General features: G+C 37.7%; 1 protein-coding gene across 1 annotated transcript in view; it reads left to right on the top strand.

Moving 5' to 3' along the window:
- LOC142144522 (DNA-dependent metalloprotease SPRTN-like) overlaps positions 1–19314 on the top strand; it is a 31483-nt gene extending 12169 nt beyond the window's left edge. Inside the window, exons 4-5 of the mRNA XM_075203502.1 lie at positions 7374–7647; positions 18680–19314. Coding sequence (XP_075059603.1) covers positions 7374–7647; positions 18680–19302 — 897 coding nt within the window. The 3' untranslated portion in view covers positions 19303–19314. The remainder of the gene's footprint in view (positions 1–7373; positions 7648–18679) is intronic.
- Positions 19315–20014: the final 700 nt, after the last annotated feature.

The following is a 20014-nucleotide window of genomic DNA, read 5'->3' as shown; positions in this document are numbered from 1 at the left end:
CGCACTGAATCTGAACGTAAAAGAGGTGCGAGGAATGTTGGTCAAGCCAACAAAATGAGTGATAAAGATGCAGGTGACAACTCAAATACTAATCCACCATCTCCACCTCGTGCCAGTCACACGGCGTCGGACGCGCCAGCTCTCTTATGAATCAGTAGTTAGGGCCATCAAGGAGACTATGGAGCCATTAATGCAACAGCAGATGAGCACTCTTACAGCTGCGATGCAAGAGCTTAAGGACCAGGTCTCTCAGATTACTAAACAAGTCCAGGTAAACGAGTTACGCATTGGAGAAAATATGCGTGATACTGGGAACCAGAAAACTCTCACGGCTTCACTACTTAAAACTCAAAAACAAATGCTAAACAAGCTGGATGACTTGGAGAATAGATCCAGAAGAAGTAACTTACGGCTGGTAGGTCTACCGGAAACGGTTAAAGGCCCAACCCTTCTAGCATTCATATCTAAAGAGTTACCAAGGCTTCTAGGGATAAGTGAAGATTTTGCCAGTATGGAGATTGAACGTGCGCATACACTGGGGCTGCCAAGAGAAAATATGAAGGAACGGCCTCGTACAGTCATTTTCAAGTGCCTGAACTACACGCACAAAAATGCTCTCTGGTTGGCCTCAAAATCATCGGGCCCAATAAAATGGGAAGGTAACCGCTTGCTGCTCTTCCAGGATTACTCGGCAGAAGTTACTAGGGCACGGAAAGAATTCTCCACAGTTTGTTCCGCTTTGGTAAACAAAGGGAAAAAGTTTGCTCTTTTGTATCCAGGACACCTGAGGATCTTTGAAGGCCAAGACTATAAGGACTTTATGACTGCGGCGATGCACAAGCTTATCTACAGGAACTGGAAGTGGATGCTGTGTCAGCAAGTCAAAGAGACTGATTAAGCTCTGGATTTACCATCATCACGTCCCAGCTTGTCATCATATTTGAGTTACCGCGATAAATGGTTTCATTTCCATAGTCGCGTAAATATACCTTTCTGTTCTTATTCTGTTTAATTGTATCTAAACTTTTAGTGTTCGTTATGTAAATTCTATGTGGCAGGAAGCTTTGTGAGCATAATCTGGTTTACTTAAATAGACTCAACACTAAATAGGCTTGAGGTTATAAGGGTACAATTGTTTGAAACCTTACAAGTATGTATCCTGCTCAATTATGCCACAGTGATATTTACTGTTATGTTTAGTGTTATATTATCGCTCATCTAAACTATATTTTGATCTGATGTTTCTAAGCTTATACCCTAGCTACCATCTCTAGATATAACATATATGTAAGCTTTAATATAGATTTAACCCCATTGTACTGTAATACATTTTTGCCGCTAAATGAGTGGGCTCCCTCTCCTCCCTTCCATTTTAAACTCGCTACCCCAATACTATGTTTGGGATAGTATTTTTCATTCAATTTACAATCAGTATGTCAAGATGGTGTGCTGACTTCTTGCACACTAAAATACTTGGAGATCACAGTGGTTATACTGTGACACCTACTTTATTCGCACCCAATGTTTGTGTCCCCACCCTTACCTTACCTTAGTGGTGGTAGTTCTTCTTCAAGGTTCAGATAAAACAAAAAAAAAAATAATAAAAAAATAAAAATAGGAGACTACGAGATCAAACCTCAAGTTAGAGTTTGGGGGAAGAGAGAACAGCATACAAGATGCATTGTAATATGTCTGAGGTTAGGTCAGAGGTATCCCTTTTTTAATACTTACCATCTAAAGGTTATTGATATTATTTGTGAGTATATAAATGTGAAAGCCAGATTTCTGCATAAAAAATTTGCTCATGGAACGTTGGAGGCATCAATTTGCCTATTAAACGGAAAAAACGTCTGACATATTTGAATAAGTCTAAAGCAGATATAACCTTACTCCAAGAGACCCATTTAACTGATGCAGAGCATGATAAACTCTCTATGCTGGGACATAAAATTTTGGTATACGCTTCATATAATAAGAAATTAAGAGGAGTGACAATCCTATTTAGGAAGAACCTTCAGGTGGATATTCACCACAAGATAATTGATAAAGAAGGGAGATTTGTCATAATAGAGGCTACTTTCGAGGGCTCCAAATATGTAATTTGCAACGTCTACACCCCTATTACACAGTCTAAAGCATTCTTTCTACAACTGATCAACAAACTTTATACATACTCGGATTCACCCCTCATAGTTGGTGGAGACTTTAATATGGTGGCCTCTAGGCATCTAGATAGATCAGCTCCCTTAAGACAGAAAAGAATTGGCGACCAAGTTGACATAAAGTATATAGTAAAACAGCTGGGGTTGTTTGATGTGTGGAGAGCTAGACATGCAGTCGATTCAGAGTTCACATGTTTATCAGCAGCTCACAACACACTCTCTCGTATAGACTATTTTCTGATCTCACACACTTTAGGCAATAAAACTCAGCTGGTATCAAACCAATAGGACTCTCTGACCATGCCATGATTTGGATTAAAATAGAAAGACAGACCCCATTGGGCAAACACAAGCAATGGAGGATATGTTAAAACTAGCATGGGATGAATATGTACATAATAATCAACAACATGCCGAAGATCCTATGTTGTTCTGGCAGACCGCCAAAGCAGTCCTGAGGGGGGAGATCATTTTGTATATGACAAAATATAATAAAGATCAGCAGAAGACATATCTAGAGGCTCAGCGAAAACTGACAAAGTCCTTTGAGTTATATAAAGGTCAGCCCACCGCAGAGAATAAGAACAAATATAAACAAAAACAAATACACTTTGATCAGGTAGTACAGCAGCAATGTACACATCAGGAAATGGCAAGTAAATTCAATTTTTATAAATTTGGCAATAAATCCAGTAGAATTCTCTCGAATTTATTAAATGGTACCAGACTAAATAGTAATATCTCATCACTACAATCGCATGACGGATCTGTTAAACATAGAGGGACAGACATTATAGAGATCTTAAGATCATTCTACTCTAATCTTTATACCCTCTTTGGGGAAAAAATTCTTTACCTCAATTGACAAAGTTGCAAGCAGACACCTAATTCAGCCCATCTCTTCAGAGGAGGTATTGCAAGCGATTAAGCAACTGAAAACTTTTAAATCCCCAGGCCCGGACGGGTTTAGTGGGGAATTTTACAATATCCTACAAGACAGAGTGGTAGTTTTGCTGACAGATCTCTTCAACTTGATATTCTTTTAAAACAAAATTCCAATTTATTTTAACAGTGCCATTGTCAAGGTACTTCCTAAACCAGGATGGGACCATGGGTTACCAGGATCTTATAGACCCATATCATTACTTGATGTCGATTACAAATTATTCACGAAAATAATGGCAGAACTCCTCAAAATCCTGTTACCAACTCTTATCTACAATGACCAAACATGCTTTATATAGGGGCGACATTCAGTAACCAATGTTAGAAAGATCTTGACGGTCCTCCAGGCCTTGGAGGGTTCGGGGAAAGAAGACCCGGCCTTACTACTTTCCGTAGATGCCGAAAAGGCATTTGACCTGGTAATATGGGAGCATTTATTCACAACCCTTTGCAAGTTCGGATTCCCTGCCCTATATATCAACACCCTAAAAACTCTATATCATTCCCCTAATACGCAAATCCTGTCCAATGGCTATTTATCAGCTCCATTCACAGTGGAAAGAGGTACCAGGCAGGGGTGCCCATTATTATTTGCGCTGGCGCTAGAGCCTCCTGCAGTGGCACTAAGAAAAAATACAGATTACACTGGCATAAAAGTGTCAGGATCTGCCTGCAAGCCTTTGCAGTGCATACTGCATTGCCTGGCAGCTCCTGCCTCCTGGACTATTAGACTTTATTAGTGTGTATTTGCAGCAGTACCTCTGACCACCAGAGGTGCTGCTATCGTGCCTTTCATGTTGCATTAGGGGTTAACCCGTTCTTCACTTATCCCATGCACCTGGGTGTGTTCTCATTTCCCTTATATATACACCTGTCACTCCCAGCACACATGGCTGGTTATTGATGTTATACTCTGTGGTCACTTCCTCCTGTTGTGCTCCTGGATTTATGCTGCTTGAGATCTATCTCAACATACATTCTGCTGACCTGTTTCATCTGTGAACCTGGGACTTACCTGTGCATTTCCCTGTACTTGCTGCCTGGAATCTTTCCTCATCTCCCATTTACCTGCAACTGCTGTATATCTGGTAATTTCTGCAAGCTCATTATTTCATCATCTGTTCATACTTTCCAGCAATAAACATTGTATGTTTTTTTACCTTATCCATGGCTCCTTGGCTGTATTCCTACATTGATTTGTGACAAAAAGTATGGAACCAAGAATCTAAGTTAGCTCTTTTCGCAGATGACATGCTTCTGATGGTGTCTAATCCAGGGAAATCAATCCCTGCTATTCTGAGCATAATTCAGGAATTTAGTTCCTTTGCGGGATAGAAAATAAACTTTGATAAATCAGAAATGCTCCCACTGGCAGGCGCTCAGGCTATTATGAATAATAACTCGTTCCTCACATCTCACTTTACGTTGAGCCATATTAAAATGTTTAGGAATTCAGATTCCAGCTAAGCTCCAAAATCTATACGGAGCCAATTATCCAGCTGTTAGCAAACAAATTTCAACACTCTTAACCAAATGGCACGATATCCCACTCTCCCTCCTAGGGCGTAATGCGGTCATAAAAAGTGTCATTTTTCCAAAGCTGTCTTATCCAATTCAAATGCTTCCTATAGGATTAAACAAACTAGACACACATGTTTGCACAAAGTTATTTTCCAAATTTATCTGGCATTCTAAAAAACCCGCATAGCAAGAAGCAAATTGATTCTTGGAAAAACACAAGGAGGAATTGGCTTACAGATATAAATTCATTCACGCGTGCAGCTCTATTTAGATATATCACTGACTGCCTTTTTCAACGTAACTGCTATACTGAAAAAAAGTTGGAAAATGCTCTATTTCACCTATACTCCCCGGCAGCACTTTTACATCTGCCTAAATCCTTGGTACCGCCACAATTTAATAAGAATATCTTTTTTACGGATACACATAAAGCATGGATTCATATTAACAAGAAGTATAGTAGAGACTTCAAAGCTACCAGTTTTCTTCCGATCTGGGGTAAACCTGCATTTCAACCTAGTTTAGAAAATGGCAATTTTCTCGCATGGCGCGACAGAGGGATAATGACAATAAGGAACATATTTGATCCGAGTGGCAGGATCTATTCTTTTGAGCAATTAAGGGAAAAACTAGGGATACCAAACTCTCAGTTTTTTATGTATCTCCAGCTTAGGCATTATGCAAACTCAAACTTGGACCCGAGAAAATCTATAGAGAACCCAGATAGTTTGGAAAGCCTGCTCTCCTTTCTGAAGAATGTTAAGTTTAAAGTTAGATATATATGCAGATTTATTATCTACACAAAATATAACCCCCTGGAATCGAACAGTGAAGGCGTGGCAAAAAGACATCACCAGCATAAGTGAGCCAATCACTTTAACTCGCCACTTTGAATCTATTTGGAAATCACTACCTACTGCTCATCTTCAGGAAGTACACTTAAAGGTGGTTCATAGAGCATATATACCACAGTCAAGACGTTGTTTTATGGTTGAAGGAGAGACGGGTCTTTGCCCAAAATGCAAATCTCAAAGAGCGGACTGGTTACATAATTTCTGGGGCTGCAGGAAGGTTAGGAAATTTTGGTATAAGGTTGTTAACCTCATTAACTACGCATTCAAGATAGAGGTTGCATTGGCCGCAGAACCTCTTCTGTTGGCTGATTTCAGTAGTTGTAAAGACTTCCTACCCTCCTCTGAGGTATTAGCTGCTCTGACGGTAATAGTTATGGTAGCTAAGAAATTGATTCTGCGGTATGGGGCATCACAAGTGTCCCCGAACCTAGGGATACTCAAAATTGAAATTTTGGATGTTATTTGTTTTGGACAGAAGAGCCACTCTCCCGGACATAGAAAAAGGTGGGGTGAGGTTTCAGAAGAGATGGGGCATCTATATTGAATCGCTGGAACATTCGGTCCAACAAAACATTTATAAATTATTTGAATATACTAGGTATTATCCTAGACAATTAAGTTAATTTTGGCCTGATCATAGAGATAAGTCTAACTTGGTCGAAGGGCAATGCTTTGTTCTCTTGGATTCTAAGGACTTGAACTTACTCTGACTGTAGAGAAAATACGAGAATAACCTCCAGACTCTTTCAACCCTTCTATAACCCCTTAAAGACACAGGCAACTATTAGATTGGAAAAGGATTGATCTGTATTGATTGTCTGACCTTTGCTAGTTAAAAAGGCAACTACATCCCCCCCCCCCCCTCCCCCTTTCAATCCTTCCCCTGATTCCAGGTTTCCTTAAAAAAATGTGTTCTTTTTCTTTTCAGTCTAGCTTTAAAGTTGACAAGAATCATTACCAATAAGTCACATTCATAGATGTATGAAAATAAAGATATACACAATGTTGATATCTAATTTAAACAAATTTAGACACTGGACCTAGATCCAAAAAAAAAAAAAAAAAAAAACGCTTTGAAAATCTTGAAAATTCTGAGAAAAACAAATAAAAGAGATAAAAAAACAAACAAACCATAATGTGTCATTGTACATAATATAGATCAAAGGGATTGTTTAAGGAGATAAATTAAAAGTAATGAACAAGCCTAGATAGTTCTCATTTTCATTATTATAACAGACAGTCCAAAATGAAAGCTCTTGCAGGAGATGATCCCAAAATAAAACTTTGGGGATTTATTAACAGTGTGAACAATTTTTGAGATATGTTTTCCAATATTTAAAGATATGGCTTTTTGAGAAAATCAAAATTTTCTTTGTATTGAAACATGATGTTTTGTTACGTTTCATATGAAAGCCCATAAAAAGAGGGGTTATAATGAGACCTTGTCCAACTCTCTAGCTCAATCAGGTGAGCTACGAATGCAAACAAATAACGTTAAAAGCAAGTTTTTTGTTAAAAAAGTGCAGCTTTAAAGGCGTACAACACAAAATGCACATATCGGCCTAAGATTTGAGGGTTTTCTTTACACCCATGACAGCATTTATTATACCAAATTTCATTACAATCTGAAACGGTCAGTTTGAAACCCTGTGTTGATCTGATGTGGAATGACCTTTGGGCAATATTATGTTTAACCTTGTAAGTGTTCTTCTAGGGTGCAGCCATATGATATCTGTGTACTATTTGGATAGCAGTTTTGAGTACATTTTCCACCATATATCATTTGTGTGGACCCCATCACAAGATATGTGTTCTCAGATGGGTTGCAAATTATTAGGAGATAAATATATTGTTACAGCTAGACAGGAATTCTCTTTTTGTTTTTGATTAGGTTTATCACAGTTTCCATGATGAAGTAGATGAGTACAGGAAACACTGGTGGCTGTGTAATGGGCCCTGTCAGAAAAGAAAACCATATTTTGGATATGTAAAACGTGCAATGAACCGAGCACCATCATCACTTGACCCGTGGTGGGCTGATCATCAAAGAACTTGTGGAGGCACATACATCAAAGTCAAAGAGCCAGAAAACACTTCTCGCAAAGGCAAAAAAAAGAACGATTCTTCTTCTGAAGTTCAGCCCATTAAGTTGACAGATGTTAAAGGTACGGATTTTCTGATCAATACATATGTGTAATGTTTCCCCATATTTCAGTTTTGTGCTATACCGTGCTTATAACATAGCTAAAAATCTGTCAACCCTCTGCATGAAAAATCTAGAAACTAGAATTATAATGTACAAGTTTGAACGCCTTAATCTGTATGTCATCTGAACATATTAGTTTGTGACAATTAAAGGATGACTATGTAGATGACATAATGCAGGTCATGCAACATGATTTCACTAGTGTGTTTTTTAAGGCAGAGTGGTGTATCACATTATTCCTCTTCAGACTGCATGGCAGCCCTCACAAATGGTTTAGCCCTTTGACAGCTGAGTAGAGACAGGAAAAAAATGACATGCCTAAAAGATATTTAGTGTGAATCCTCCTGCTTCCTTCACTGCTTCTTTCCTGTCTCTTCAAACTGCATAAGGCAGTGCTGAGAGTAGGGAGTTATTTTTATTTAATGGGTTTACCTAGTTTCCTTATGTAATCCGGAGGGTCCCAGTGTCACTGCTTTGGGGATGCCCATTGGGACAGGGGTGACTTTCTGGCCTGTGCTTTCCTGCACTTTAGTAGTAAATGCATGCAAAATGGATTATCTGTCTAAAGACCAGAGAAATTTTAAAAAATTGCATACTTCTGCACTGCTACTGGTATGACTAGCAGCTGATGTCATTTCCTGGTCAACACCCGCATAGGCAACAGGAGCTGGATTCCATTAGACCAGCGGTAGGGAACCTGCGGCTCTCCAGGTGTTGTAAAACTACAAGTCCCAGCATGCTTTGCCAGTAGATAAACTGCAGATAGGTGGCAAGGCATGCTGGGATTTGTAGTTTCACAACACCTGGAGAGCCACAGGTTGCCTACCCCTGCATTAGACACTGCAAGCTTGCCTCGCTGAGTTATGCACACAGACTGCAGCATGGAGCTGGAACCTTTGCCCAAAAACACAGAAAATACCCAGGGTTGTCTTCTTCAATAGATAAATTAGTTGATTATTTCAGCTCTTCCTCTTAGTAGTCTTTCAGATTGCAGTCTATTTTAATTGGGTGGGCCTATAAGACTAACAGTGAGCACCAGGGAATCTCTCGACTGGTTGCATTCAAGGAAAAGAGAGTACCCCTCTTGGAACCAGAATGCTGCCAACATGGATTCAAGTTCCAAAGACTGGGGTGCTCATCTGCATACAGCAGTAGTACAGGTTGCATGGATGCAAAACAAGAAGAAAGGGCAATGTGGTGTGCAATACAACATGCTTTACCTTCAGTTGCAACAGACACCTCAAGATCTTTTCAAACAACTTACCGGTAGTGGCTTCCATAAACCAACAAGAAGGCACCAAGAGCAAAACCATAATGACCGGGTTATCAGAAATCTGGAATCCCTTTAAGCTCTTCTCATAGCAGACAAGGATTACAATGTGGCAGATTTTTTCAGATCAACCCAGGAAAATGTGTATTGCACAAGAAGGTGTTCCAGCAGTTAGGCTAAATTTGGCACTATTAATTTTATTCTGCAAGTTCTAAGAAGACAGTGTAAGGATTAACAAATGGGCAACAGATACAAAATTGCTATATCTTTTGCAGATACTACCCTTACTTCTCACAAACAAGATGAACATTTTGTCAATTATCTCTTCCTCACTTTTATATGGAGAAAGAATCACCCCCATATTAACTTAAACTTCAACAATCTCTGGCTAATGGGGGTGTTAAATTCCTGAATGTTGTCCACTGATGTTACGCGACCCAATTGCGTTACCAGAGGGAGTGACTCTAACATCAAAGCACATATATTAACTTGGCAATAGAACGGCAATTTCTCCCAACCTTGCTTATCTTATCTTGCCTTATCTTCACCTCCACAATCAGAAACTCCCAGCCCTTATAATGGATAACTCACTTTTAACATTGGTAAGGAATATTTGGCATATCCTACGACTTAAATTCCATCTCACGCCCCAATCTTTGATTCTAATTTTCAAAGTGGTACGGCACTCGTCCTTTCACATTATGGGAAATGAGGGGCTTGCACTCAGTGGGCCATCTATTGGACAAATCCTCTAAAACACCACTTCGATTTGCCAAGGCCATTGAGCAGTTTCCACTTTTAGGTCCCTGTGGTCTGGCTTTCATCCAAAAGTCTTATTTAATTTTTTCTGATGTTGGTTGGGACAATCTCCTTGACACCCTTTTAAATTCTGCATTCACTTCAAAGAAGGCAATTTCTTCCCACTATAACTTTTAAGGAACAATATAAATTATTCCACTAATCAATTTGGCCTTACTCATTGGTTAAAACATTTCTCTATTAAACAATGACGTTCTCCTTACAAATCTCAATACCTCTATTAAACTCCTCCCCGCCTCCACATATGTGATAATGTCCCTTAACATTTTTCAAAGAGGCTAACTTCCCTCCTTTCACAGATTTGTTATGGGCCTGTCTGGGGACTAAGTGTGAAGAATCTGGGGCTGACCTGTTTCATTGTTTCTGGGGATGTCTTGTCGTTAAGAGTTTCTGGATCCGCATGTGGCGATTCGCCATGGTGGATTTGGTAAACTCTACTGTTTACACCAGAAATGGGCATGATTGGATATCTTGCCACACAATACTAGAACTTCTAAAGGAAGCAAAAAATAAACAAACTCCTATTGGCCATTTCGGCTGAGGCTTGAAAGTGCGTTCTCGACACGTTGGTCCAGGGCTCCTCGCTCACGCTTGATCTCGTTAAAGAGAAGCTTTTTTTTTACCCTATGAATGGACTGGCTGGGGGCTTCCCTTCAAAAAGAAATTTTCATCCGTGAATTCTTTGAAACATGGGAAAGTTTTAAACACCTTGTCTATTCCCCTGAGGAGCAACTTTGGGAATGCTTCCACCAGACTATTTGGTATAAGACGAGAATGTTTTTGTAGGATCCCTCTATTCTTTTTTTGAAGACTAATTATTTTACCTCTCCTGGTCTCCTCCTGTAAATGAGTAAGAATTACTCTTCTGTTGTCTCTGGCAACTTATATTCTTTATTATTCATTAATACTCTTTACAACTGTTGTGTATTGTGTGTATACACTTTTGATTGTCTACTTGAATTCTTGAATTTGTGATTCTCTAATGTAATTTATAACGCTTTTTACTTTGTACAAATCTTATACAATTAAAAAAAAATTATTGTGCTCTCTACTAGCACAACTGACTCCAGCAATGAGTCAGTTGTGGAGTGCAAGAGGTATTCCTACATAAAGCTGAGTACATAGTACAGGCTTTTCATCCAAGTATCGTGGCAATCACACAATAAATGACTGCTAGGTCCAATATTGCATTATTGTGTACGCTCCTCATGTTTTTAATATACCAAAATACATTGTATCGTTTGATTTTATAAATGGACTAAAATTCGCCATCAACGATGGAACGATGTTGTAAGTGTGTACGTAGTAACAACTAGCAGTGTAGGCAGGTCTCCATAGAGTGTGCAGAGTGACAGTCTTTTCAGCAGATGGTTATGACAGATGAAGATCTGAAGGTAAATCGCGTAGGTGTGTACGTATACATCTGCGTGCTCATCGAGACTTTCAATTGTTGGTAAGATCGTTACAGAAAACACATCTGCAGTAATTTTCTGTAGTGTACCCAAATTTTCATTTGTGATTGCTAGGGAAATTTAATTACTAGAGTTGATAACTGATACTTCCACTAGAGTGCCTGTATAATGGGAAAAGAGTGGGAAGGCTGCCAATGGACTGATTGCACTAACATTTAACTTAGAGGAGTATAGTGCTCACAACACTTTTCTTATGTATATGAGTTATATGTTACAAATACTTGATCGTTGATTCTGGTGAGTCCAAATCTACTATCTTAACCAAAGGCTTTCTTAGTAGTATATAAACAATTAGTAAAAATTCCATGCATTTAAGTGAAATATTAAAGTAATAAGAAAGTGATCTGATGCAGCTAAAGACAATAGTTGTAGTGAAACTTTGTATCAGACAGTTGTGCACCATTTGTAGTAAGTGTAACAAAATGAAAAATAACCTATCCAGTGCAAACTTCACATATATCTAGCAGGGATACCATCAGGTAGCGTCAATAATTCTATCAAATATTGTGGATGTGTTTTGTTGTATCTGTCTGCTCATCTCAAATTTCTCATTCTCTATTTGTTTTCCTAAAGGGAATGGGACAAAACATTGATTTCAGATCATACAAATGAACTCCTTTTTAAATCTGCATTCAGACCTTTTGGATAATAGAGAGTTTGAGTAAATGGCTAAAGATGCACACTACCACCTAAATGATGCACATTTTTGTTCACCACTTTAAAATGGCTGCATAACAGGGGTGTGTCCAGCTGTTAAGCATTCACAGCTCCAGTTTTCAGCATCTAGTAGTTCCCTGGGCTCCAGGGAGGTGATGGAGCTATAATGCGCCATTCATTCCCCAAGAGGTAATGCAGCTTTAAACTAAATAACTAAAACACTTAAACCCTAGGAAAGCATTTTCAAAAAACTGATACAGTAGTGGAGTAAATTCTTAGAGCTATAATCCAAACGTCTTTCTATGTTTACTTTGGTTTCCTCCCACCCTCCGAAGACACACAGGTGAATTGTCTTCTGACAAAATTAACCATAGTGTGCGTGTGTCTGGTAAGGAATATAGATTGTGGGCAGGGGATGATGTGAATGATTAAATATCCTATGTAAAGCACTATGTAATATTTGGGCGTTATTATAGAACTGGTAAGAAATTAAATAAGTGTATTGAAGCCCATCTAAAAAAAAAAAAAAAAAAAGGAAGCATGCAGGAAATCATTCATGTCATTGTCGCACCTGCAATATTCATGTAGATAATGGTGAGCTCAAAATTACCAGATCCGTCACATCAATCAAGCACATTTTGTACATTACGACAGGCTTATCAATGGTCAGAATTGAATACTTTTGCTACCAGGTATGACATTTTCCACCAGTAGAGCCAGGCCCATTTGCAAGTTTTTGTAATGTGTCCCTGTAGGCATCATTTCTCTGGACCCAATTCTCACTGCAATCATCATTTATTTATTTAGCTCCAATTAACCTACTAGAATGTTTTTGGATTGTGGGAGGAAACTGGAGGGCCTGGGGGAACCCCCTGCAAACACTGGGATAGCATACAAACTCCACCCAGATAAGGCCATGGTTGGGAATATATATGCTGTAGAATTAAGTAGTTTTAAACTATTTTTAAATGTTAAAAGCCTTGATACATTAATGCTAAGTGTTGTTCCAAAAATATGCATGACCTGAAAGAAACAAAACTCCTGAAAACAATGTATGTGAAGTACTCCTCAAAAGTTGGGAAAGGGTATAGTGGGTGAGGAGCAATAATGGTGGATGATCTGGCTGCAGAGAAACTAATGGAAATAGAATCTATGTCTGTGGACTCCTGAGTGTTAGAGACTGTTTAAAGATTTAAATGCTGCTGGAGAGTACTCAAGCGTGGCAGGGAATTCCATAAATGTGTAGTCACACTGGAGTAGTTTGCAGGCATAAATGAGCGGTGGTTACCAGAGACAAGGTGAGGTGCAGGTCAGAGGTAGATCTAAAAAGGCTGTATGGAATGTGTCTTGAGATTATATTTTAGATGTATGAAGGGGTGGTGGTTTTCAGGTAAGGGTAATTTTGAATCAGAGTGGTTGGAGAGGTATAAGAAGATTATTCTACTTTAAAAAGGAAAAATCTAATTAGAAAAAAGATTTCTATTGTAACTTTATAATGGTCTTAAATTATCGTTACAGTTCCCTCTTTAAAGAGCAAAGATTAAATGTATCAAGCTTTGAGTTTCTGGCGGGCTTGAAAATTGGAAATGTTACCTATAGGAGTCTATCAGATTCTAGCTGTCATTTATTTAGTACATTCTAGAATCTGATGGGTTGCTATAAGTAACATCTCCACTTTTCAAACTTATTGGAAACGCGCAGATTGATACGTTTACCCCCAAGTCTTTAAAATACTGCTTTGATTTACATAGTAAGACCAGCTAGCAGTTCTGCTGTATTTAACTGATGTTTGTAGGTGATTCCTTGCATACTTTTACATAGGCGTTTGCTTTTGGAAGAGTCTTCTATGGATTTGCTTTCTATATGCTAACCCAAGCCTGAAGAAATTATTCTCAAATTATGGGCCAGCAATTTTGTAACAGAAAAATGTGTGTGGTGTTAAAAACATAGCTTGTGGAGATACTATGCAAATGTAAACCATGTTGATCTGGTTATGTGGCCCCACAAACTATATACTGTATATCCCACACATGATATAACAGCCTAGAATGTCATCCTTAACAGTGATTTTAGGGCAAATTCACAGATTGTCCCTGGCATTCATATTACCCAGGGATAGCAGTATGTAATGCAAGAGCCACTCTATTACATTCTCCAAAAATCCCTTGTGATGCCATAACAGAGTTTTTGGTGTATAAGTGACTTTTTGTGTGGAGGAGATCAACACCAGGGACCAGTTCGGATTCCTTATAGAGTAGGCTGTATCGAACCACCTTGTGCAAGGAGTTTGGATGTCTGGAGGGAGGTTTTGTTCCTGTTGCCAGAATGCATTTCTTAGTCATCATGACAACCTTAGGACTGGGATGTGTCCAGCCCTCTAGTAATTTGACATGTGAGTGTTGAATCACTGATTGAACATTTGGAACCTTTGGCCAAAGCAGTACTTGCAGATTACCCTTGTATTTTTTTTTTCTTCATTCGCGAAAAACCATACACATTTATTGTCTCTAAAGTAGAAATATTTTACAACGATGACCCTTCAGTGTAGTTCTGTCACAATTCCATTTATCTTCCTAGGTTTTGACTGAAAAGATCCAAATAATTCACATAAACCCCTTTCAGGACAAATAACATAGCTTTTTGCAGTGTACAAATTGATTTGACTTTGACAAATGGCATTATGTGGACAGGCAGTATACACTCATTATATTATTTTGTTCCATTGTAATTTTATAAATTATGTAATCAGAAAATCCTAGGTGGTTGGAACCTTAATAACCAAACTCGTTTGTCTTGTGTTTTTTAGCTTTAAATAGAACCTTTAAGTATAATTTAATTTTCCTCTTATAATAAGTATAGAAAATAACACTTTATTTTAAATACAGCTTTTCACAGTTAAACTAAATTTTATATAAATAATCCATAGATGGTTGCTGGACAGTGCCACCGTATGTAATGGTAAACAGAGTCTGAAAGACTCTTGCTGAGTCCACCACATTCAAAAGGAATCTGTTTTCACCCTTCCTAATGTTAAGGTAGCAAGTCTTGTCTGGCTAGTCTAATTTCACAGAGAGGGCATGGAATTCCCTTTTAACAAATTTAGAATCGCGTGTTTCACTTATGAGACAAGTTTCTGTAAAACACATTTTCACTTGGAACACCTTTTCTATTTTATAGTCTACCAAAGTTAATTTTAGACAAATTATACTTTCTTTTGTTGGCATATTGAAATAACTATCTTCCATTTATTTATTTTTTAATGTGTATTTTAAAGGCAAAATTAGGGAAAAATATCCTTGGCCACTGTGACTTATTTTCTTCTTGGTTGTATGTAGTTAGTGGAACCCACAACATAATGCTAAATGTATTCTATAATGTTTAGGGATACCCATGTGTGTGTGTGTGTGTGTGTGTGTGATAATAAATTTTATATATATATATATATGTGTGTGTGCGCAGTAAGGAGGGGATGTGGCACCTGTGGTGTAAAATTGAGGGTGATCGAAACCCAAGGTATGTGCATATGCGTACCAGATCTTCACTTGAAACAAGCTCATCAATAGTAGAAATGTGATGGTTTCACCGTGGTCAGATGGGTCCACTGCGGTCTTGCAAACTCATATAAAGAGAGAGAAAAACCCCCAGATAGTGTGATACCGTTACGTATGTATAATTATTATAGCCCAGCCACCCAAGATTAGTCATACCAGAAAATAGAAATGTAGGGCTTATCTGTAAGGTATCCTTTCAACACCTGGAACGCTTCCCTATAGGCAAATGCTCAACAGCTGGATAGATAACTGTTAAACAGCTTCAGTTGCTTCCAATCATATGTCAATACACAGCCAGAAAAAAGAAAGTAAATATAGAGTAGTATAGTCTATGCAAAAATACAGGTTCAAAATAACACACCAGAGGGGGGCGTACCAAAAAGAAATATAAAACGGCTTATCTGTATCCCAGTAGTATGGAAACCCCCTCAGTTTATCTTGGTATATCAATAGTAGGTGTGGAACCAGCTTGTCTGCAAATACTTCTAAGTTGTGTACAGCATTCCCAGTAGGGTGTTGGGTCACACAGTCCACTCAGCAGGTATATATTAGGGATAAAAAAAACAAATAGTGTAGTATTTATTCAGAATATATCATAAAAAATGCACACTCACAATGTGTGAGTTATTACAAACTCATCTTGAATCCATACATATTAGGTATACAGCAGGAAATGTTCAGTCTCTAGATAGTCCATACAGTAGCTTCCAGTGGTCTCCACACAGAAGTAACCACTGGGGTTCAACTGGAGAAGCTGTAAATATCTTACAATATGTTGGATAAGTAAATAAAGTAGCCTCAGTGTTCTCAAAGCGTTTTGTCCTCAAAAGGACTTCCTCAGGAGTTATTGAAGCCTGACTATTAGCTTCATTTATAGTAATGCAAGCCGCCATTTTGCGTGTGCGCATTGCAACGGATGTACTGCACATGCGCGGCGCGGACATTGCCGCGATCTGTAGTACAACATTTTTATGTAAGTATCGCTAGGGTGTGTTTAAAGAAGAGCTCAACTGAGTAGTGATATATAATGGGCAGAGAGTTGGGAGACATCTTCATATAGGAATAGGATATTAAACCAAATATAAAGGCGGCCATCTTTGTACAGGCATAAGAATCAGCCTCCATTATAAAGGAGATACAGGAGATGGTGGCCATCTTAATAAAGGATTAAGATGAGAAATAAAAATCGGCCATCTTGTGATGGGGATAAGTAATATATGTCTATAGGAATTAAAGTCAGCGGTCACACGTTAAGAAATGGAAGACTAACATTCCGTATTCACAGTTTTATAGAATCAAGAGAAACTGTCTTAACTAGTAAGTAATAATTTTATTCCCTGTTTTATTTTCTTGTGCAATATATTGTATGTCTTGTTAATTTTTGTAATTAAGCCTTGGAAACTTTTTTCAGATTAAATAAATGTAATCTAGCGTGTTCTCAGTGGTTGTTTGTGAATTTACGAAGCCCAGGGAGGCTCATGCTAGATATGTATATAATTTAAGTGTGAAACATTAATAAGTGGTTCCGGTGAACATACGGACACCATAATAAATCCTTTGTGGTGGCAGAAAAGGTGTATTCATTGCTAAGTGACAAGGTGACGCCAGTCACAGCCAGATGTGCAGATTGCTGCATCTGGGACAGGCTGGGTGTTCGTGACACACTATAAATAGGAAAAGAAATGTGAAAGAGTGAAAAACATGCAAGAATCAGAGAGGAAAAACTGCCTACATGAACTTTCTTTTGAATGCAAAACTTGTCAACAATATATAAAGTACTTCTTTTACACTTTGTAGACCTTTGAGTAACCTTACACACTATTAAATCACAGTTCCATCCATCTTTGTGAATAGGCCCTGAATAAGATCATGGGATTCCAGACTGATAAAGGATCTTCAAGTTGGCAAAATATTTACATCTTAATAAATCAGCAGCAAACAGATAATACCAGGTCTTTGTCAAACTGGGAGAGGAATTGCTAGACAAATAAAATAACATACATCCGGTACATGCAGCCAAGAAATATTGAATCAAATCTTTAAATTTGTAGTCTCTTGTTGGTCATCAAATTACCTAGTATGTAAACATGCAAGGCTTTTTGAATATTGATCTTCATAATCTTACCAAATAAAACCATAATCTCATCCCAATAATTTGGATATGAAATATTTTGGCAGATGGTGTAACACTTTTGAGCATTTATTTTCTTTATGGATGTGCTTGTTCTTTATATTAAATTCATAATATGCTCTGTGTAAAATGTTAGTGTTTACCAAAATATCTGTTCTAAAACATTTTTTCCATTTTTTTTTGCACCTGAGACAGTATTGTATAAATCTGACTCATAAATTAACTTCGTTTTAAAACAATACTATTTTCACTTTATTTCATCCATAATAGATATAAAAGGTGAATTCAAGAAAATGTTGTGATTGTATTTTTCCAAAGATTTGCTATAATTATAATTTTGGCCCAAAAAGTCAGTTGTCAAGATTGAATAAATTAATAGTTGTCAAAATCAAACCATAATGTCTGGGGACATTAGATCCATCGATAAACACAAACCCTTACTTTCTATTTTTATATAATCGGTGACCATCCAGATCATTACAACTTTTCTTGTGGGGTCCCTGCACACCAGCCATGTATCTCTAAAAAGAGGATGTGATTTATAAATGTATCTATAAATCTCAACTATATGAATTCATAATCTAAAAATGCATTAAGATTGAGGAGCATCATCACCAGACCAACAAAGTTGCTGGGGGTTTTTTTTTCTTTGAATTGAATCTGCATGTGTTAACTTGCAAAACCATTAGCCTCAAAGTCATTTGTTCTAGTCATGTGAAAAAGAAGATACACCAACTTTTCAATGTATATTTTTACATATCTGGTCATTGTTGACCATCGTTTGGTCCAATTTTGACCAAGCGTCAGTTGTTGGGCAGTCATGTTTTCTTCTAGAGTACTTTACTATAAACCATAGTTGGTGATGAATGATCGTACCGCTGTGCATGCTGGCTGGTTTGATTGTCTTCATTTAGTGGTAGGAGATATTTATAGTGCGGTGTTTGGTAATGGAACGTTAGTAAAGGCAATGCAACCCTGTGTAAGAGGATCATCTTGTACAAGCGGTTTGTTTGGTTTGTAATTGAAACATGTATTATTATAGAACCCTGTACTTTGAAATTCAACAAACTTTTTTGTTTTCTTTTATGCAGGAAAAAGCGATAGTGTCGATATTCGTACATTTATGCCATTTAGTGGAACAGGGTATAAACTCGGTGAACCAAGTCAAACAGCGGTGGCTGTGAAAGTCCAGAGTGCCATTCCTTCCTCCAGTGAAGCAGTCAAGTCTTTGCCAAAGTTTCCCATTAACACAATTCTGAATTATAGTACCTTTACATCAAATAATATTGACAAGAAAAAGGCCTCAAAGTCCAACATGCCTAAAGTATCAGTTGCAAATACAAAGGCATTCATAAATGTTAGTGGATCCCCAGTAAGACTTCCACATGGTAGTAAACATGGTAACTCTAGTAATAGTACTCAAAGGATGATTTCATTTGAAATGCCCACATCATCACAGAGTGCATCACCCCTCATGCAAGGATCAAACATTGAAAAAGATCATGGCAGACCTCCCAAAAGGCCTCGACTAGATGGCAAAAACATTAAGGACTTTTTTTCAAACACCGGAAGCAATGTTACCAGTGATGAACCAGTTCTAATAGTAAACATTGACCATAGCAGTTTGAATAAGAAGGTAAACTGTCCTGTGTGTCGAGAGGCGGTATCTGAAGATAAAATAAATGAACATTTAGACCGTTGTTTAGCAATATAAAATTTTCTCTTTTTCGAAAAAATATATAATTCAGAGTGAGGCATTAATTTTCATGCCTTAGTTAGAGTATTAACAATTACAGTGCATATTGGTGTGCTGCTATATATTCTTCCTTTTTCCTGTCTTCCTCAGGGATTTTAGAACATTGATACCAGTCCAAGAACTTTGGTGTTTGAGCAATTTCTATACTTCCGCTGCATTAATAAGACTTTCTTTTTATTTATTGTTCTATTTTAATAATATTTTTTTTTATCATCCTAAATGTACCTATTGTACTCTTGCAGAGAATGGTCTTTGAAAATTGGAAGTGGAGAAAATTCTAGTTATGAAAGGTTAAAATGGGTACCTTGTTCATGGTGCAGTGTTTGACTTTTGTTAGTATCTTTCACCTCTGAAATATGTGGACGGAGAAGAAAATAAAATTTTTAAAGAAATGTAAAATCTGCTATCATAGTTTTAAAATATTAAATAATGTTGTAATTAACCCTCTTAATCAACAGTTGTTGGGTAATTTGGGATTGGTTTACACATTCTGAAGTGGGTAATAAATACTGTAAAATTTGCAGTAACGGGTATATTTACTAAACTGCGGGTTTGAAAAAGTGGAGATGTTGCCTATAGCAACCAATCAGATTCTAGTTATCGTTTATTACATTCTACAAAATGACAGCTAGAATCTGCTTGGTTGCTGTAGGCAACATCTACACTTTTT

The sequence above is a fragment of the Mixophyes fleayi genome, chromosome 3, assembly GCF_038048845.1.
Source record: "Mixophyes fleayi isolate aMixFle1 chromosome 3, aMixFle1.hap1, whole genome shotgun sequence".
NCBI classification, from domain to species: Eukaryota; Metazoa; Chordata; class Amphibia; order Anura; family Limnodynastidae; genus Mixophyes; species Mixophyes fleayi.
The sequence above is the reverse complement of the archived record's forward strand: the minus strand, read 5'-3'. Positions and strand labels throughout refer to the sequence as shown.